This window comes from Haliotis cracherodii, unplaced genomic scaffold (assembly GCF_022045235.1).
Source record: "Haliotis cracherodii isolate W230 unplaced genomic scaffold, xgHalCrac1.p SCAF_7, whole genome shotgun sequence".
Taxonomy (NCBI): Eukaryota; Metazoa; Mollusca; class Gastropoda; order Lepetellida; family Haliotidae; genus Haliotis; species Haliotis cracherodii.
The window spans coordinates 13,555,635-13,572,619 of record NW_027266330.1 but is presented as its reverse complement, the minus strand read 5'-3'; the positions used below and the strand labels follow the sequence as shown (position 1 = coordinate 13,572,619).

General features: G+C 44.0%; 1 protein-coding gene across 1 annotated transcript in view; it reads left to right on the top strand.

Annotated features, from left to right (window-relative positions):
* Positions 1-16,985, top strand: part of LOC139448341 (uncharacterized) — a 132,018-nt gene that overhangs the window by 78,990 nt on the left and 36,043 nt on the right. The window contains exons 51-59 of the mRNA XM_071229885.1: positions 2,076-2,496; positions 3,553-3,748; positions 5,745-5,871; positions 6,696-6,920; positions 8,010-8,258; positions 9,324-9,569; positions 10,136-10,307; positions 11,210-11,390; positions 13,212-13,325. Of these exons, the coding sequence (XP_071085986.1) occupies positions 2,076-2,496; positions 3,553-3,748; positions 5,745-5,871; positions 6,696-6,920; positions 8,010-8,258; positions 9,324-9,569; positions 10,136-10,307; positions 11,210-11,390; positions 13,212-13,325 (1,931 nt within the window). The remainder of the gene's footprint in view (positions 1-2,075; positions 2,497-3,552; positions 3,749-5,744; positions 5,872-6,695; positions 6,921-8,009; positions 8,259-9,323; positions 9,570-10,135; positions 10,308-11,209; positions 11,391-13,211; positions 13,326-16,985) is intronic.

Sequence of the window (16,985 nt, the reverse complement as noted above, 5' to 3'; positions counted from 1 at the left end):
TAAAGTATATGCTTGGCACACAAGATAGGTAGGTTTTAGCCTTTGTCAATATGTCATGGACTGTGGGGTAGGCTGGTAGTTAAAGTATATGCTTGGCACACAAGATAGGTAGGTTTTAGCCTTAGTCAGTGCGTCATGGACTGTGGGGTAGGCTGGTAGTTAAAGTATATGCTTGGCACACAAGATAGGTAGGTTTTAGCCTTTGTCAATGCGTCATGGACTGTGGGGTAGGCTGGTAGTTAAAGTATATGCTTGGCACACGACATAGGAAGGTTTTAGCCTTAGTCAATGTGTCATGGACTGTGGGGTAGGCTGGTAGTTAAAGTATATGCTTGCCACACAAGATAGGTAGGTTTTAGCCTTAGTCAATGCGTCATGGACTGTGGGGTAGGCTGGTAGTTAAAATATATGCTTGGCACACAAGATAGGTAGGTTTTAGCCTTTGTCAATGCGTCATGGACTGTGGGGTAGGCTAGTAGTTAAAGTATATGCTTGGCACACGACATAGGAAGGTTTTAGCCTTAGTCAATGCGTCATGGACTGTGGGGTAGGCTGGTAGTTAAAGTATATGCTTGGCACACAAGATAGGTAGGTTTTAGCCTTTGTCAATGCGTCATGGACTGTGGGGTAGGCTGGTAGTTAAAGTATATGCTTGGCACACGACATAGGAAGGTTTTAGCCTTTGTCAATACGTCATGGACTGTGGGGTAGGCTGGTAGTTAAAGTATATGCTTGGCACACGACATAGGAAGGTTTTAGCCTTAGTCAATGCGTCATGGACTGTGGGGTAGGCTGGTAGTTAAAGTATATGCTTGGCACACAAGATAGGTAGGTTTTAGCCTTTGTCAATACGTCATGGACTGTGGGGTAGGCTGGTAGTTAAAGTATATGCTTGGCACACGACATAGGTAGGTTTTAGCCTTTGTCAATGCGTCATGGACTGTGGGGTAGGCTGGTAGTTAAAGTATATGCTTGGCACACGACATAGGAAGGTTTTAGCCTTAGTCAATGCGTCATGGATTGTGGGGTAGGCTAGTAGTTAAAGTATATGCTTGACACAAAGGATAGGAAGGTTTTAGCCTTTGTCAGTGCGTCATGGATTGTGGGGTAGGCTAGTAGTTAAAGTTTTTGTTTGGCACACGGGAATGACACGAGATAAGAGGAGACCGGGATTGCTATCACCTGGCTCAGTGGAAGAAATTGTGAGCCCATTGCTGGTGTCCCCTGTCATGATATTGCCAGAATATTGATGAAAGCAGCCTAAAACCAAGCTCACTGTCTGTGAGAGGCCCTCGGTGAGATACCAGAGCAGAACACATCGTCCCAGCACCCCATGATGTGGAATTGTTACAATGTGTGATCTGTTTTGTGTTGTTTTGGGGCTTTTGGGTAGCCTTGTGGTTAAAGTGTTCGATGATCACACCGGAGATCTTGGTTCAATGTGTGAAGCCCATTTCTGGTGTCTCTTGCCGTGATATTGCTGGAATATGGCTAAAAGCGGCTTAAAGCAATACTCAACAATATTTGGGTTGATTTCATAACAGACTTTTTGATCATTGAAAACATAGCGAAAGCAAAGTCTGAAATGTCTAATATTGGTTCCTGTTTCTGTGAAGAGATACTATTTTCATGACAACAGTAAATTATTGCTTATTTATTCTGTGTCATCAAAGGTTACGTGTACCTTCAGTAAAATCCACAGCATTTCATGACTTCTCATGCTTATGGCTAATGTGGAGAATCATCAGAGGGGGAAGACACTGACATACCCTTAAAAGACACACCAACATTATTCCATTAACTATTACCACAGTGTATATACGCTTGTATCTTATCACCATTGTCATGACATAATGTACTTTAAGGTGGAATCAAAATGTTTAAAAATGATTTATTTCTTCCTTTCTGAATTATAAACTTCTGTGATCAAATTCTAAAAATCTCATTTTTATTTCTGTAATTATTTAGCAGACTTATTTCTGTGCTATATTTGTGAAATTTGGGGTCAGTGGATCCACGTAATAAAAAAATGTCTTTATGCCAATATTTGACCCATTCCTGTCTCTCCCTGTCAGCGCCTTCCGGTCAACAGCCTCGTGTCTGGACCCACTGAAGCACTGTGCTATCCCAGCCAGCCTCCGCACCATGAACAACACCCTCTCCAGCCTTGTGAAGGCCATCTGTACATCTCCCACTGGGACCTCGGACACCGCCTGCCCAGCGGAGGTGTGTCACCTGGCAGCTGCCCGTGCCTGCTATGCAACGACCGTTGTGAATAATGTCCCGTCTGGTGGATCCATCTGCGAGAACCTCCGAGTGAGCCGTGGATGTGTCTCGTCCCAAACCTCTGGCTGCTTCTCCATCCAGGAGGTGACTGTGGTTCAGGATTACAAGGCCACGGTGACTCGACTTGGGGCAGGATGCCAGCTGGAGGAGCTGACCATGAAGCAGGATATCTTCACTGACCTCTCCACCTGCCTTGTGACATACTCTAACGTGAGCACAGTTTCTGTATCTTGTTTCTATGCTGTTGTTAGTGAGTATTGTGTGTTTGTAAGTACTGACTTTGTCTGTTGTAGAGTTGTAGAGACTGACTTCAGCTGTTATTGAGACTGACTTCAGCTGTTTTAGAGACTGACTTCAGCTGTTGCTGAGTTGTAGAGACTGACATCAGCTGTTGCTGAGTTGTAGAGACTGACTTCAGCTGTTGTAGAGACTGACTTCAGCTGTTGTAGAGACTGACTTCAGCTGTTGTAGAGACTGACTTCAGCTGTTGTAGATACTGACTTCAGCTGTTGTAGAGACTGACTTCAGCTGTTGTAGAGACTGACTTCAGCTGTTGTTGAGACTGACTTCAGCTGTTGCTGAGTTGTAGAGACTGACTTTATCTGTTGTAGAGACTGACTTCAGCTGTTGTAGAGACTGACTTCAGCTGTTGTAGAGACTGACTTCAGCTGTTGCTGAGTTGTAGAGACTGACTTCAGCTTTTGTAGAGACTGACTTCAGCTGTTGCTGAGTTGTTGAGACTGACTTCAGCTGTTGTAGAGACTGACTTCAGCTGTTGTTGAGACTTTCAGCTGTTGCTGAGTTGTAGAGACTGACTTTATCTGTTGTAGAGACTGACTTCAGCTGTTGTAGAGACTGACTTCAGCTGTTGTAGAGACTGACTTCAGCTGTTGCTGAGTTGTAGAGACTGACTTCAGCTTTTGTAGAGACTGACTTCAGCTGTTGCTGAGTTGTAGAGACTGACTTTAGCTGTTGTAGAGACTGACTTCAGCTGTTGCTGAGTTGTAGAGACTGACTTTAGCTGTTGTAGAGACTGACTTCAGCTGTTGCTGAGTTGTTGAGACTGACTTCAGCTTTTGTAGAGACTGACTTCAGCTGTTGCTGAGTTGTAGAGACTGACTTCAGCTTTTGTAGAGACTGACTTCAGCTGTTGTAGAGACTGACTTCAGCTGTTGTAGAGACTGACTCCAGCTGTTATTGTGAAGGAGTGTTGTGATTATAGGGACTGACTTTAGCTGTTATTCTGATCCTCTTGTGTGGTTGTAGGATCTGACGGCAGCGTTCACGAGCTCGGACATGTTAGGGGAGATGTGCGCTGCCCATGCCGCCTCCAAGACATGCACCAACAGCACCTCCCTGCCCCTCCTCTCCTCCAACTTCACCAAGTCCGCTGTGAAGACATTCAACATGGGATTCGGGGCGTACCTGGAAGACAAGTGCCGTTCTGATAGCAGTCAACCAGGTATTGACCCTGTCTGTATTCTGGGGAAGATTCAAGCACAGTAACCCATGCTTGCCTTAAGAATAATTTGTTTGTTGTTCAGCGCCACACTCAGGAGTATGGTGGTGTCCTGTATCTAATCCAGTGATTGATATCATCCATCCGTCACTACGGACACGCTATAAACCAAGTCACCAAACCTTTCTACCTGATCCATTAAATCACATTTTACGACAAGCAAAGATTTCTGGGGACCTATAGTAAACTAGAATCCCCATAGCGTTTCATGACAATCAGGTGGTTACTGGTGGTGGCCTGGTTGATTGTGTGTCCAGGTCTGTGGATCATGCCTCATACTGTCATCCTTTTATTTGCCAGCCCCAGGTTAGAAGACAAACTAGTCCTTGAAACTCTCTCAAATGAAGCCCTTTTAAAAATTTTGAAAATCTTTGAAGAGTTTATGAACTTGCTCTGTACTCATATTTCCATACAGTGTATGTTTGCACCAAACTATCTGAATCAGGATTAAATAGAGGATGTTATATTCGTATTCATGTCATACTACATTTACGACACGATTGTTGAAATACTGGAATTTAAGCACAATTATCGTAAACATAGTATGACATGAACACCAATATCATGTTCTATTTAATATCGAGGAAGATGTACAGAGACAAATTTTAGTGTTTACCTTTAAGGACAATAAGTTGCAACAGCTGCGGAACCACAATTTGTTGAGTGACGTCAACAATCTTCAGCTATGACGTTGTTTCTATTGTGATGTCATCCCGACCACACATCACAATAAGATTCGTATGACGTCAACAATGTCTACACTGTCAACAAATAATACACTGTTGTCTCGTAACGTGATATGACCGTAGGACTCATTTTATTTTTATGAACCCTGATGTGTTTGCCCTCCTGGGTAATGCATACAGTTCAGCAGAATGGCAAGTTATTACCAATGGACGTTCTTACATGGGCATTTAGTTACCTGTATGTCCTCTTGATCTGCAGCGTCATACCAAACGCGAACTTTTTGGTGTTAGCAAATATACTGAGTGAAGCGGCATGGGTTGAGTTCAGTGTTTTGAGTGGGTTATCGATCTGAATTACGGAATCACCGAACAAAATATGGTGCTGTGTATACTCAAGCAGTTTGTTTACACCGTAATACTTCGCTCGAACATATGACAGGCATTGAAAGTATATAATCACGGCAACTTGGTAAGCTAACATGAGGTGGGCATCCCTAAAGAAAACAAAGCAAGCTTCGCAAGGCTTTCGCTCTACATCGCAAGTCACCATTATGACGTCATATCGCTCATTGTGACGCAAAAGATATGACGTCACAGTCGTATATAGAAAAGCGCCAAAATTCCAAGCTCTCTGTTGTCTCCAAAACGTAAATACATTCCCTTTGTTGATTTCTGTCGTATTTTTCTGCACGAAATGTATTGCCACACATCCTTTGAATATTGTAGTAACCGCATCTGTGCATTTTGTAACCTGTAATTGTAGATATAATTATTTAAATGTGCCTACCGACAATGACTGAAAATAGTACTATTCTATCAATTTTAGCTTCCGCGGTGATGCGGCCGTCAAACCAGCTGTTTCAATCAGAGGGGGTTTATTGTGATTTAATAGCCTCTGATTGACCAATCAGAATCGAGTAAATTCCAAATTCATGGTAGAATTGTTGTTACCCTGTCTGGCGCTCGGCATTAAGGGGCTAAAACAAGGACTGATCGGCTCGGCGTCAGTACACTGTGGCTGAGTGGGGTATTCATGTTAAAACTGCGGCATGGTATCTCAGTGAGCTAGCACTATAAATCGGCATCAGTCCGGCATGGTATATCAGTGAGCTAGCACTATAAATCGGCATCAGTCCGGACTAGTACAAGCAGCCACACAAACACGCACACGTACAAGCACGTCGCTATATAAGTGCAATAATCTTGGACGTGACATTAAACCCCATTTCACCTCACCTCACCTCTATCTGCAGCTGCCCGAAGACGCCGACAAACTGATGCCTGCAACCTGCAACTCGCCCAAGAGTGTGCAAATTCTTATCTCCTGGCGTCCTGGACTCTCCCGACCACCGAACTGTCTGACAGATCAGGAACTTGTAGGTGAGTTCAGAACTCAGATCACATGGGTAGTTAGATGGTAATATGTACCGCATTCAGGAGGCCAGTAGGCCAATTTCCATTTTAATAAATAAACCTAACGGTTGAAACAAAAACTGTATTTTTTTGTCAGTCAGATCCAGTAAGATCTTTACAATGGACTACTATCTAGTATATTTTGAGGACCAAACCCTGTATAATTTGAGTGCTGTATTCTGTGCTGAGGCCCATACCCTGCATACTGTAAATCTTGAAATTAACATAAGCCTGAATTAAATGCGAAAAATGTGAGTGGTCTTTGTTTGCATTAATGAAACTTCGCATTTATTGTCTCCAAAATGACTGTCAACAATACAATGGCCTCACTGCACACTTTGGTTAGCAGAAATACCAATTTGAATATCAACACAAACATGGTTTATTGAGCAGCAGTTGTTACAAGTATATAACAATGTCATTCAAAGAATAGGAATGACACAATAGGCATCTGGTGAGTTATTTATATATCTTGAGGCCCATGCCCTGTATATATCTTGAGGCCACTACCATGTATATCTTGAGGCCCATACCCTGAATATATCTTTAGGCCCATACCCTGTATATATCTTGAGGCCCATACCATGTATATCTTGAGGCCCATACCCTGAATATATCTTGAGGCCTATACTCTGTACATATCTTAGGCCCATACCCTGTATATTTCATGAGGCCTATGCCTTGTATATATCTTGAGGCCCATACCCTGTATAACTTGAGGCCTATGTCCTGTATATCTTGAGGCCGATGCATTCTCCGACATTTATCCGCATATTTCTTGTTCAATCCAGGGAATTGGAGGCCAAGTATCAATGTGTGACCCAAAATGTAGACAACTGTGCGTCTAAGGCCATAATCCTGAGTATGATGTCCAGCGCCAAGTCCACGTTTGACGAGTTCTGTTACTCCCGACAATACAAGGAGGATGGCTGTGACTTTGAAATGGTGACTATGTCCCTGAAAGGAATGAATCAACTGACCACTTCCGCCCTCGTTTCCACGGAAGACGTGTGCAGGTAGGCGTTTGTTTGTTTCGTTCAAGCATGTATTACAATGTGTGGTCAGATATGAAATAGCTTCCTGCTTCACAAACACACTTACTTATTACATCAGGCCAAAATAATTGTACTTCGTGAGTAAATCAATGAAAACGACTTTACAGTAAACTACGGTTATATCGAACACGCTTTTAACGAACTGACGGATAAAACGAACTTACTTTTTTGGTCCCAACTATTTGCTGTAGTTAAGCTGTATATATATATGCTTATAACGATCTATGGTTATAACGAACTAAAATTAGTAGTTGCTTTGGGTTCGTTATAACTGTAGTTTACTGTATTTTGATATAAAGTTTACAAATGTTCTCTTCACAATATGGCTACAAAAATGCCAATATGACTTCAAAATTTTAAATCGCTTGTACAAAGCCAAAACATTAGAGTGAGTGAGTGAGTTGGGTTTAACGCCTCATTTCAGCTTAATGTAGGAGGAAAGCCCGAAGTGATGCAGGTCTCAGACATTTACCACTTCGGTGAAATCCACGAGCACGGGTATGTTGCTGACAAACCTAGAAACATAATTGGGGCGAACCGGGATTCAAACCCACAACCACTGTTTCTGGTGTACCCAAGGGACACAACTCTGCATAGCGAATCACGGAGCCTTAGATGACTGGGAATATTTACAGAATATCGGCCTCTGAGCAGGCCAACATGAATTTCTGTATTCAGTCCAAGAACACTGCGGTCACTTTTTGTCGACCTTTAATTGGAGCATTAAAGTTTTGTTTTAAGCAAAGCTGTATTTCATAGTCTATTTACGTTAAATGTTTGCAATACAAGTTTGACAAATTTTACACTTTCAATAATGTTTTGAAGTCGTTTAGTCAGTAAACCCATCACGACTCTCCTGTCTCTACAAGCTGCCCTCACATTGTAATAACTGATGGGTAGGCTAGGGGCAAGATCGTTTTCTTCTCATGTCAAAGCCCTGGATTTGATTCTTCTCTTGGGAAGCCCATCACTGGTCGGCCCTGCTATGATATTGCTAGAATAATGCTAAGAGCTGCTTAAAACAATATTCGCACACCATTACTTTTTCAGTAATACCAAGAATGCTCTAGGCTGGCTGAAGAAGTTCTCTAGCGGATGCCCAGATGCCACCATTCTTCCCAGCTACACAGCCTACTTCGGGGGTATTGTCGGCAACAGCTGCCCCCGCCTCACCGTGGAGCTCTTCTGTGGTGACTCCGCGCCCATAAACAGGTCATGTGACTTCAAGCGGGCAGAGACCTGTGTCAGCAACATTGACTTGTCCATAGATGCTGAAGCTGATACCGAAAATTTCTGCAGGTATGAATTTGATCTCTGCTGGTCTTATATTACCCACTTGAGAAAAGGGTTTCATATAAAATATATATCTGGCCACTCGGGATAAAAATGAACCAATTTCTCAATTTATAAAGAAGCAATACAAGTAATCACCTTTGACCTTGACAATTGTTTTGTGGTAGTTCAATCAGGTGAGCTTACCTTGATCATCTTTATCATCTTTGCAACCTCGTCCCTGAAGAGAATTCTGAAACAAACGTCAAGTCCCGTTAATCCGACATGGTTGGTTGCAGATGATTATGTCGGATTAACGAGTATGTGGGATAAAAGGAATTAAGTAGTATCAACGTTCATGATCTAAATCAGACAACTACACGATAGATAACGATACAAACAGGTTATAAAAAAATAAAAATATTCATATTGTTATGTTACATTGTTAGCGGAATATGTTTCTTAATCATGCAACCTCAACGCAAAACAACTGTTATGGACTGTATGACTTTTTCAAAATACTTTAAAAAGCATAGTCTGGAATGGAAGTCGCAAGTTTGAAACTGGTACCGCAAAGCTTAAGAAAGCTGCTTTCTAAGGGGCTAACATTGACTTCCTGTTAGTCATTTCATGTCGGATTAACGGTGAGGTGATGTGAAATGGGGTTTAACGTCGCTTCCAAGATTGTTGCACTTATGTAGCGACATGCATGCATGTGTGTGTGTGTGTAGCTGCTCGTACTAGTCCGGCATCCGGTACTAACTGATGCCGTTTATAGTGCTAGCTCACTGAGATACCATGCCGCTGTTTAACATGAATACCCCACTCAGACACAGTATACTGACTCCAAGCCAACCAGTCCTTGATTTTAGCCCCTTAATGCTGAGCGCCAGAAAGGGTAACAACAAGTACCATCTTTTAACATCTTTTGGTATGACGCGGCCAAGGATCATACCCTGGACCTTCCGCTCTCCGGGCGGACACTCTACCACAAGACCACAGAGGCGGTTGTCGGCTTAACAAGACTTGACTGTATATCCAAATTCATACAGTTTCCCTGCAAACTGATATCAAGATTGTTTTTTTCTCCAGTGGCCTGCTGCAAAACGTGACCTGCACACGGAACAATCTGGATGGATGCTTGTCGTCACAGATTGCTAAGGTTTCTGTTGAAGCTGCAGTTAATCGTGACACCATTTTAGCCAAGTCATGTAACATCGATGCAGACTTGCTAGAATTTGGTGACGTGTGTACTGCTCGACCTGTGTGTTCCCTTTCCGGCGCCTCCAGATGTCTGGAAGATCTGCTCATACAGAACTATGACTCCAACGATTGCACGTAAGTGGTAGTAGTGGGACAATCCACCGATGCATCGGTGGATCGCGATTTTTTACTTTTCGATACAAGTATCGATCACAATCGCACACAAAGTAAAAAGTATTGATTCTTACAATAAATGTATTCTTCAATAAATGTTACACCAAACACTAATTACTAGTGAAAATGAGTAGAGAAAACGTAAATATTTTCATTAATTATGCCATACTTGACACTGCCAACTGTAAATCGTCAGTGTGCCAGGTATTTGGCCATCCTGTCTATGAAAAACATGGCTCACTCAACACAGAAAAAAGCTCATGGAAGTGTCGTGATACGTATCGGATTGTGAGCAAGGTACCGTGATACGTATCGGATCGCACAGTTGGTGTATTGTCCCAGCCCTAGTACGTGGATGAAGTGTTTTTTTAGCAATCTGAGGCCACATCTGGAATGGGTCCCGATGAGTCAGACTGACAAAGATAGGAATTTAAACAAGTTTGTTTATATTTTTTTCATGACTTTTGGCTTCGGTCAGTTAAATGCCAAATCAGAAAAATAAAAAGTTTTACCACACCTGTTCATAGCATCCGGACAGCAAAGAAGAACTGCATGGCAACACACCTCCAGGGATGCAACCACATCCAGATTTCCCTGGCAACGGCTCTGTATGAGGTCCTGCTGCCGACCACATCCACCTGCACTGCTGTCGTCCTGGCAACCAGCCCCTTCAGCACCTCCCTCAGCACATCTCAGCAGGTGAGCAGGGCGTGTGGGCATCAGTTCCCAGTGATGTAGTATATGTGCAGTGGTCCGTTGTGTCGTTCAAGCGATGTAATTAGGAGATACATATTTCGTTTTGTAAGATTTGCATGATGTTATGCTGGATGGATGTACGGAAATTAAGAATTGACCTTCACTTTGTGTGAGTTCATTGGAGTATGAACCTTCATAGAGTGAGGGCCAAAAGGTGAATAAAGATGCGTCAAATAGACACAAAGGTAAATTCATAGATTGATGGAGACGGTCAATGTCAGCCTTGGCATGGATAGAGTCGACACTACGATAGTTTAGATGTGCATTTCATTGTTTGTTCATCAGGATAGGATAGGCCGCAGCGAGGATATTCGTGAACAATCATGCAGTCACGCCCTCTGACATTTCTCAATGTATACTGAAACGCTGAGACCAAGAATAAAGGTTCTAAATGATCAGAAAGAATGCTTATGTGTGTTTTCATGCTAGGGAAATGGGGAATGTGGAAGTAGTCCGTCAGTGTTTACGTCATTTAAAGAACACGGTCTCGTGAAAAACGTACGAACGTCAAATTGTGTCGTTCATACACTTATGAACGTCATTTTCACGGTCATGTGACCGACCTCTCATCCATTTGAAAAGCTGTATATCGTGTAAACTTCAAATTAAAAAATTATTTTCATTTGAACACGACGCCGTAAGGTTCTGATGTGACCCATAATGGGATGTCCTCAGATCTTTTTTTAGCGGCAGTGAGAACTTATGTCTGATTTTAATGAGATTGCAGCTCTAACTCCTGTGTACACGTCCCAGCAATCCATGCCATACAGTGCCCACCCTACACTCAGAATGTTCCTCTGAGTCCAGTTGTATGGTGACACATGTACTTTCCATTTTGACTTCAGCAAGAGGTTACATGTATGACAGACATGCTGACCTCCCTCGACAAATTCACCAGTGCGTCGACACTAGCACCGCGGCACCACCTATGCCAAATCTTCAGGACATATTCTCTTTGTCGTGTTGGAGGAAAAGATCTTACAATTGATGTTGTGGAGGAGTTTATTTCAGCCAACTGTTCTGATGGTAAGCTGCCTTATTTTGTGCCATCTCCTTGTATAATGTATCTCCTCGTGTAATGTATCTCCTCGTATAATGTATCTTCTCGTGTAATGTATCTCCTTGTATAATGTATCTCCTCGTGTAATGTATCTCCTTGTATAATGTATCTCCTCGTGTAATGTATCTCCTCGTATAATGTATCTCCTCGTATAATGTATCTCCTCGTAAAATGTATATCCTTGTGTAATGTATCTCCTCGTGTACTGTATCTTCTCGTGTAATGTATCTCCCTGTGTAATGTATCTCCTCATGTAATGTATCTCCTTGTGTAATGTATCTCCTCATGTAATGTATCTTCTCGTGTTATGTATCTCCTCGTATAATGTATCTCCTCGTATAATGTATCTCCTCGTATAATGTATCTCCTTGTGTAATGTATCTCCTCGTGTAATGTATCTTCTCGTGTAATGCATCTCCACGTGTAATGTATCTTCTCGTGTAATGTATCTCCTTGTGTAATGTATCTCCTTGTGTAATGTATCTCCTCGTGTAATGTATCTCCTTGTATAATGTATCTCCAGGTGTAATGTATCTCCTCGTGTAATGTATCTTCTTGTGTAATGTATCTCTTCGTATAATGTATCTCCTTGTGTAATGTATCTCCTCGTGTAATGTATCTCCTTGTGTAATGTATCTCCTCGTCTAATGTATCTCCTTGTATAATGTATCTCCTCGTGTAATGTATCTCCTCATATAATGTATCTCCTCGTGTAATGTATCTCTTCGTATAATGTATCTCCTCGTGTAATGTATCTCCATGTGTAATGTATCTCCTTGTGTAATGTATCTCATCATATAATGTATCTCCTTGTGTAATGTATCTCCTTGTATAATGTATCTCCGTGTGTAATGTATCTCCTTGTGTAATGTATCTCATCATATAATGTATCTCCTCATGTAATGTATCTCCTCGTATAATGTATCTCATCATATAATGTTTCTCCTCGTGTAATGTATCTCCTTGTGTAATGTATCTCATCATATATTGTGTATCTCCTCGTGAAATGTATCTCCACGTGTAATGTATCTCCTTGTGTAATGTATCTCCACGTATAATGTATCTTCCTCGTATAATGTATCTCCATGTGTAATGTATCTCCTTGTGTAATGTATCTCATCATATAATGTATCTCCTCGTGTAATGTATCTCCTCGTATAATGCATCTCCACGTGTAATGTATCTCCTCGTATAATGTATCTCATATAATGCATCTCCATGTGTAATGTATCTCCTTGAGTAATGTATCTCATCATATAATGTATCTCCTCATGTAATGTATCTCCTCGTATAATGTATCTCCATGTGTAATGTATCTCCTCGTGTAATGTATCTCTTCATATAATGCATCTCCACGTGTAATGTATCTCCTCGTGTAATGTATCTCATCATATAATGTATCTCTTCGTGTAATGTATCTCCACATGTAATGTATCTCCTCATGTAATGTATCTCCTTGTATAATGTATCTCCATGTGTAATGTAACTCATCATATAATGTATCTCCTCGTATAATATATTTCATAAAAATAATTGTTTACGAGGACAGTAATAGTCGCTGGGTTGATAATGTGGATTGGGTGGTTACAGTATGTTACCTGCATGATTGTGTGCCAGGTGATTTATTGTCCACCTCATCCTGGCTACTGATTGGTTGCTGGATTTGTTCATAAACATGGCATATTTTCATGTATAACCGAAAACGTACATATTGACTGATAGTGTTGGAGTCTTACAATTTGTTGTTTGTACAGTGTTGCTATGACAACTATCAACTATGATTGCAGTTGTGGCTTGTGCAGCTGGAGAAACTTACTGCAGCAATGGCAGCTGCTACTCCACCACCGCCAGATGTGACGGCACCTCTGACTGCGCTGACAGGTCGGATGAGGAGGACTGTGGTGAGACTTTCTCCATCCTTGTCTGACAGTGTCTCCGTCGCTAGAGTCTCTGATGCCCCAGCTGTCCTTGTCTAACAGTGTCCCCGTCTCTAGAGTCTCTGATGCCCCAGCTGTCCTTGTCTGACATTGTCTCCGTCGCTAGAGTCTGTGATGCCCCAGCTGTCCTTGTCTTACAGTGCCTCCGTCTCTAGAGTCTCTGATGCCCCAGCTGTCCTTGTCTGACAGTGTCTCCGTCTCTAGAGTCTCTGATGCCCCAGCTGTCCTTGTCTTACAGTGTCTCCGTCTCTAGAGTCTCTGATGCCCCAGCTGTCCTTGTCTAACAGTGTCCCCGTCTCTAGAGTCTGTGATGCCCCAGCTGTCCTTGTCTGACAGTGTCTCCGTCTCTAGAGTCTCTGATGCCCCAGCTGTCCTTGTCTGACAGTGTCTCCGTCTCTAGAGTCTCTGATGCCCCAGCTGTCCTTGTCTTACAGTGTCTCCGTCTCTAGAGTCTCTGATGCCCCAGCTGTCCTTGTCTAACAGTGTCCCCGTCTCTAGAGTCTGTGATGCCCCAGCTGTCCTTGTCTGACAGTGTCTCCGTCTCTAGAGTCTCTGATGCCCCAGCTGTCCTTGTCTTACAGTGCCTCCGTCTCTAGAGTCTCTGATGCCCCAGCTGTCCTTGTCTGACAGTGTCTCCGTCTCTAGAGTCTCTGATGCCCCAGCTGTCCTTGTCTGACAGTGTCTCCGTCTCTAGAGTCTCTGATGCCCCAGCTGTCCTTGTCTTACAGTGTCTCCGTCTCTAGAGTCTCTGATGCCCCAGCTGTCCTTGTCTTACAGTGTCTCCGTCTCTAGAGTCTCTGATGCCCCAGCTGTCCTTGTCTAACAGTGTCCCCGTCTCTAGAGTCTGTGATGCCCCAGCTGTCCTTGTCTGACAGTGTCTCCGTCTCTAGAGTCTCTGATGCCCCAGCTGTCCTTGTCTGACAGTGTCTCCGTCTCTAGAGTCTCTGATGCCCCAGCTGTCCTTGTCTTACAGTGTCTCCGTCTCTAGAGTCTCTGATGCCCCAGCTGTCCTTGTCTAACAGTGTCCCCGTCTCTAGAGTCTGTGATGCCCCAGCTGTCCTTGTCTGACAGTGTCTCCGTCTCTAGAGTCTCTGATGCCCCAGCTGTCCTTGTCTTACAGTGCCTCCGTCTCTAGAGTCTCTGATGCCCCAGCTGTCCTTGTCTGACAGTGTCTCCGTCTCTAGAGTCTCTGATGCCCCAGCTGTCCTTGTCTGACAGTGTCTCCGTCTCTAGAGTCTCTGATGCCCCAGCTGTCCTTGTCTGACATTGACTCTGTCGCTAGAGTCTCTGATGCCCCAGCTGTCCTTGTCTGACAGTGTCTCCGTCTCTAGAGTCTCTGATGCCCCAGCTGTCCTTGTCTGACAGTGTCTCCGTCTCTAGAGTCTCTGATGCCCCAGCTGTCCTTGTCTGACAGTGTCTCCGTCTCTAGAGTCTCTGATGCCCCAGCTGTCCTTGTCTTACAGTGCCTCCGTCTCTAGAGTCTCTGATGCCCCAGCTGTCTTTGTCTGACATTGTCTCCGTCTCTAGAGTCTGTGATGCCCCAGCTGTCCTTGTCTGACAGTGTCTCCGTCTCAAGAGTCTCTGATGCCCCAGCTGTCCTTGTCTGACATTGACTCTGTCGCTAGAGTCTCTGATGCCCCAGCTGTCCTTGTCTGACATTGTCTCCGTCACTAGAGTCTCTGATGCCAAAGCTGTCCTTGTCTGACAGTGTCTCCGTCTCAAGATTCTCTGATGCCAAAGCTGTCCTTGTCTTACAGTGTCTCCGTCTCTAGAGTCTCTGATGCCCCAGCTGTCCTTGTCTGACATTGACTCTGTCGCTAGAGTCTGTGATGCCCCTGCTGTCCTTGTCTGACAGTGTCTCCGTCTCTAGAGTCTCTGATGCCCCTGCTGTCCTTGTCTGACAGTGTCTCCGTCTCTAGAGTCTCTGATGCCCCAGCTGTCTTTGTCTGACAGTGTCTCCGTCTTTAGAGTCTCTGATGCCAAAGCTGTCCTTGTCTAACAGTGTCTCCGTCTCTAGAGTCTCTGATGCCCCAGCTGTCCTTGTCTGACATTGACTCTGTCGCTAGAGTCTCTGATGCCCCAGCTGTCCTTGTCTTACAGTGCCTCCGTCTCTAGAGTCTCTGATGCCCCAGCTGTCTTTGTCTGACAGTGTCTCCGTCTCTAGAGTCTGTGATGCCCCAGCTGTCCTTGTCTGACATTGACTCTGTCGCTAGAGTCTCTGATGCCCCAGCTGTCCTTGTCTTACAGTGCCTCCGTCGCTAGAGTCTCTGATGCCCTAGCTGTCCTTGTCTGACAGTGTCTCCGTCTCTAGAGTCTCTGATGCCCTAGCTGTCCTTGTCTGACAGTGTCTCCGTCGCTAGAGTCTCTGATGCCCCAGCTGTCCTTGTCTGACAGTGTCTCCGTCTCTAGAGTCTCTGATGCCCGGTGAAGATATCCCCAGCCGTCCTTGTCAGAGTATGTCCCCAGCTGTCCTTGTCAGAATATGTCCCCAGCTGTCCTTGTCAGAGTATGTCCCCAGCTGTCCTTGTCAGAATATGTCCCCAGCTGTCCTTGTCAGAATATGTCCCCAGCTGTCCTTGTCAGAATATGTCCCCAGCTGTCCTTGTCAGAATATGTCCACAGCTATCCTTGTCAGAATATGTCCCCAGCTGTCCTTGTCAGAGTATGTCCACAGCTGTCCTTGTCAGAATATGTCCCCAGCTATCCTTGTCAGAATATGTCCCCAGCTATCCTTGTCAGAATATGTCCCCAGCTGTCCTTGTCAGAGTATGTCCCCAACTGTCCTTGTCAGAATAAGTCCCCAGCTGTCCTTGGCAGAGTATGTCCCCAGCTGTCCTTGTCAGAATGTGTCCCTAACTGAATATGTCACCTGACTGACATGAGAACTGGCGACACAATGTGTCACCTGACTGACATGAGAACTGGGAATACAATGTGTCACCTGACTGACATGAGAACTGGGAATACAATGTGTCACCTGACTGACATGAGAACTGGGAACACAATGTGTCACCTGACTGACATGAGAACTGGGAATACAATGTGTCACCTGACTGACATGAGAACTGGCAACACAACGTGTCACCTGACTGACATGAGAACTGGCAACACAATGTGTCACCTGACTGACATGAGAACTGGCAACACAATATGTCACCAAACTGACACAAGAACTGGGAACACAATATGTCACCTGACTGACATGAGAACACAATGTGTCACCTGACTGACATGAGAACACAATGTGTCACCTGACTGACATGAGAACTGGCAACACAATGTGTCACCTGACTGACATGAGAACTGGCAACACAATGTGTCACCTGACTGACATGAGAACACAATGTGTCACCTGACTGGCATGAGAACACAATGTGTCACCTGACTGACATGAGAACTGGGAACACAATGTGTCACCTGACTGGACTGACATGAGAACTGGGAACACAATATGTCACCAAACTGACACAAGAACTGGGAACACAATATGTGACTTGACTGACATGAGAACTGAGAACACAATGTGTCACCTGACTGACATGAGAACTGGGAACACAATGTGTCATCAGACTCATTAGACAACATCACACCTTCACCGTGTGAATTGTTCTTACTTACAACCTC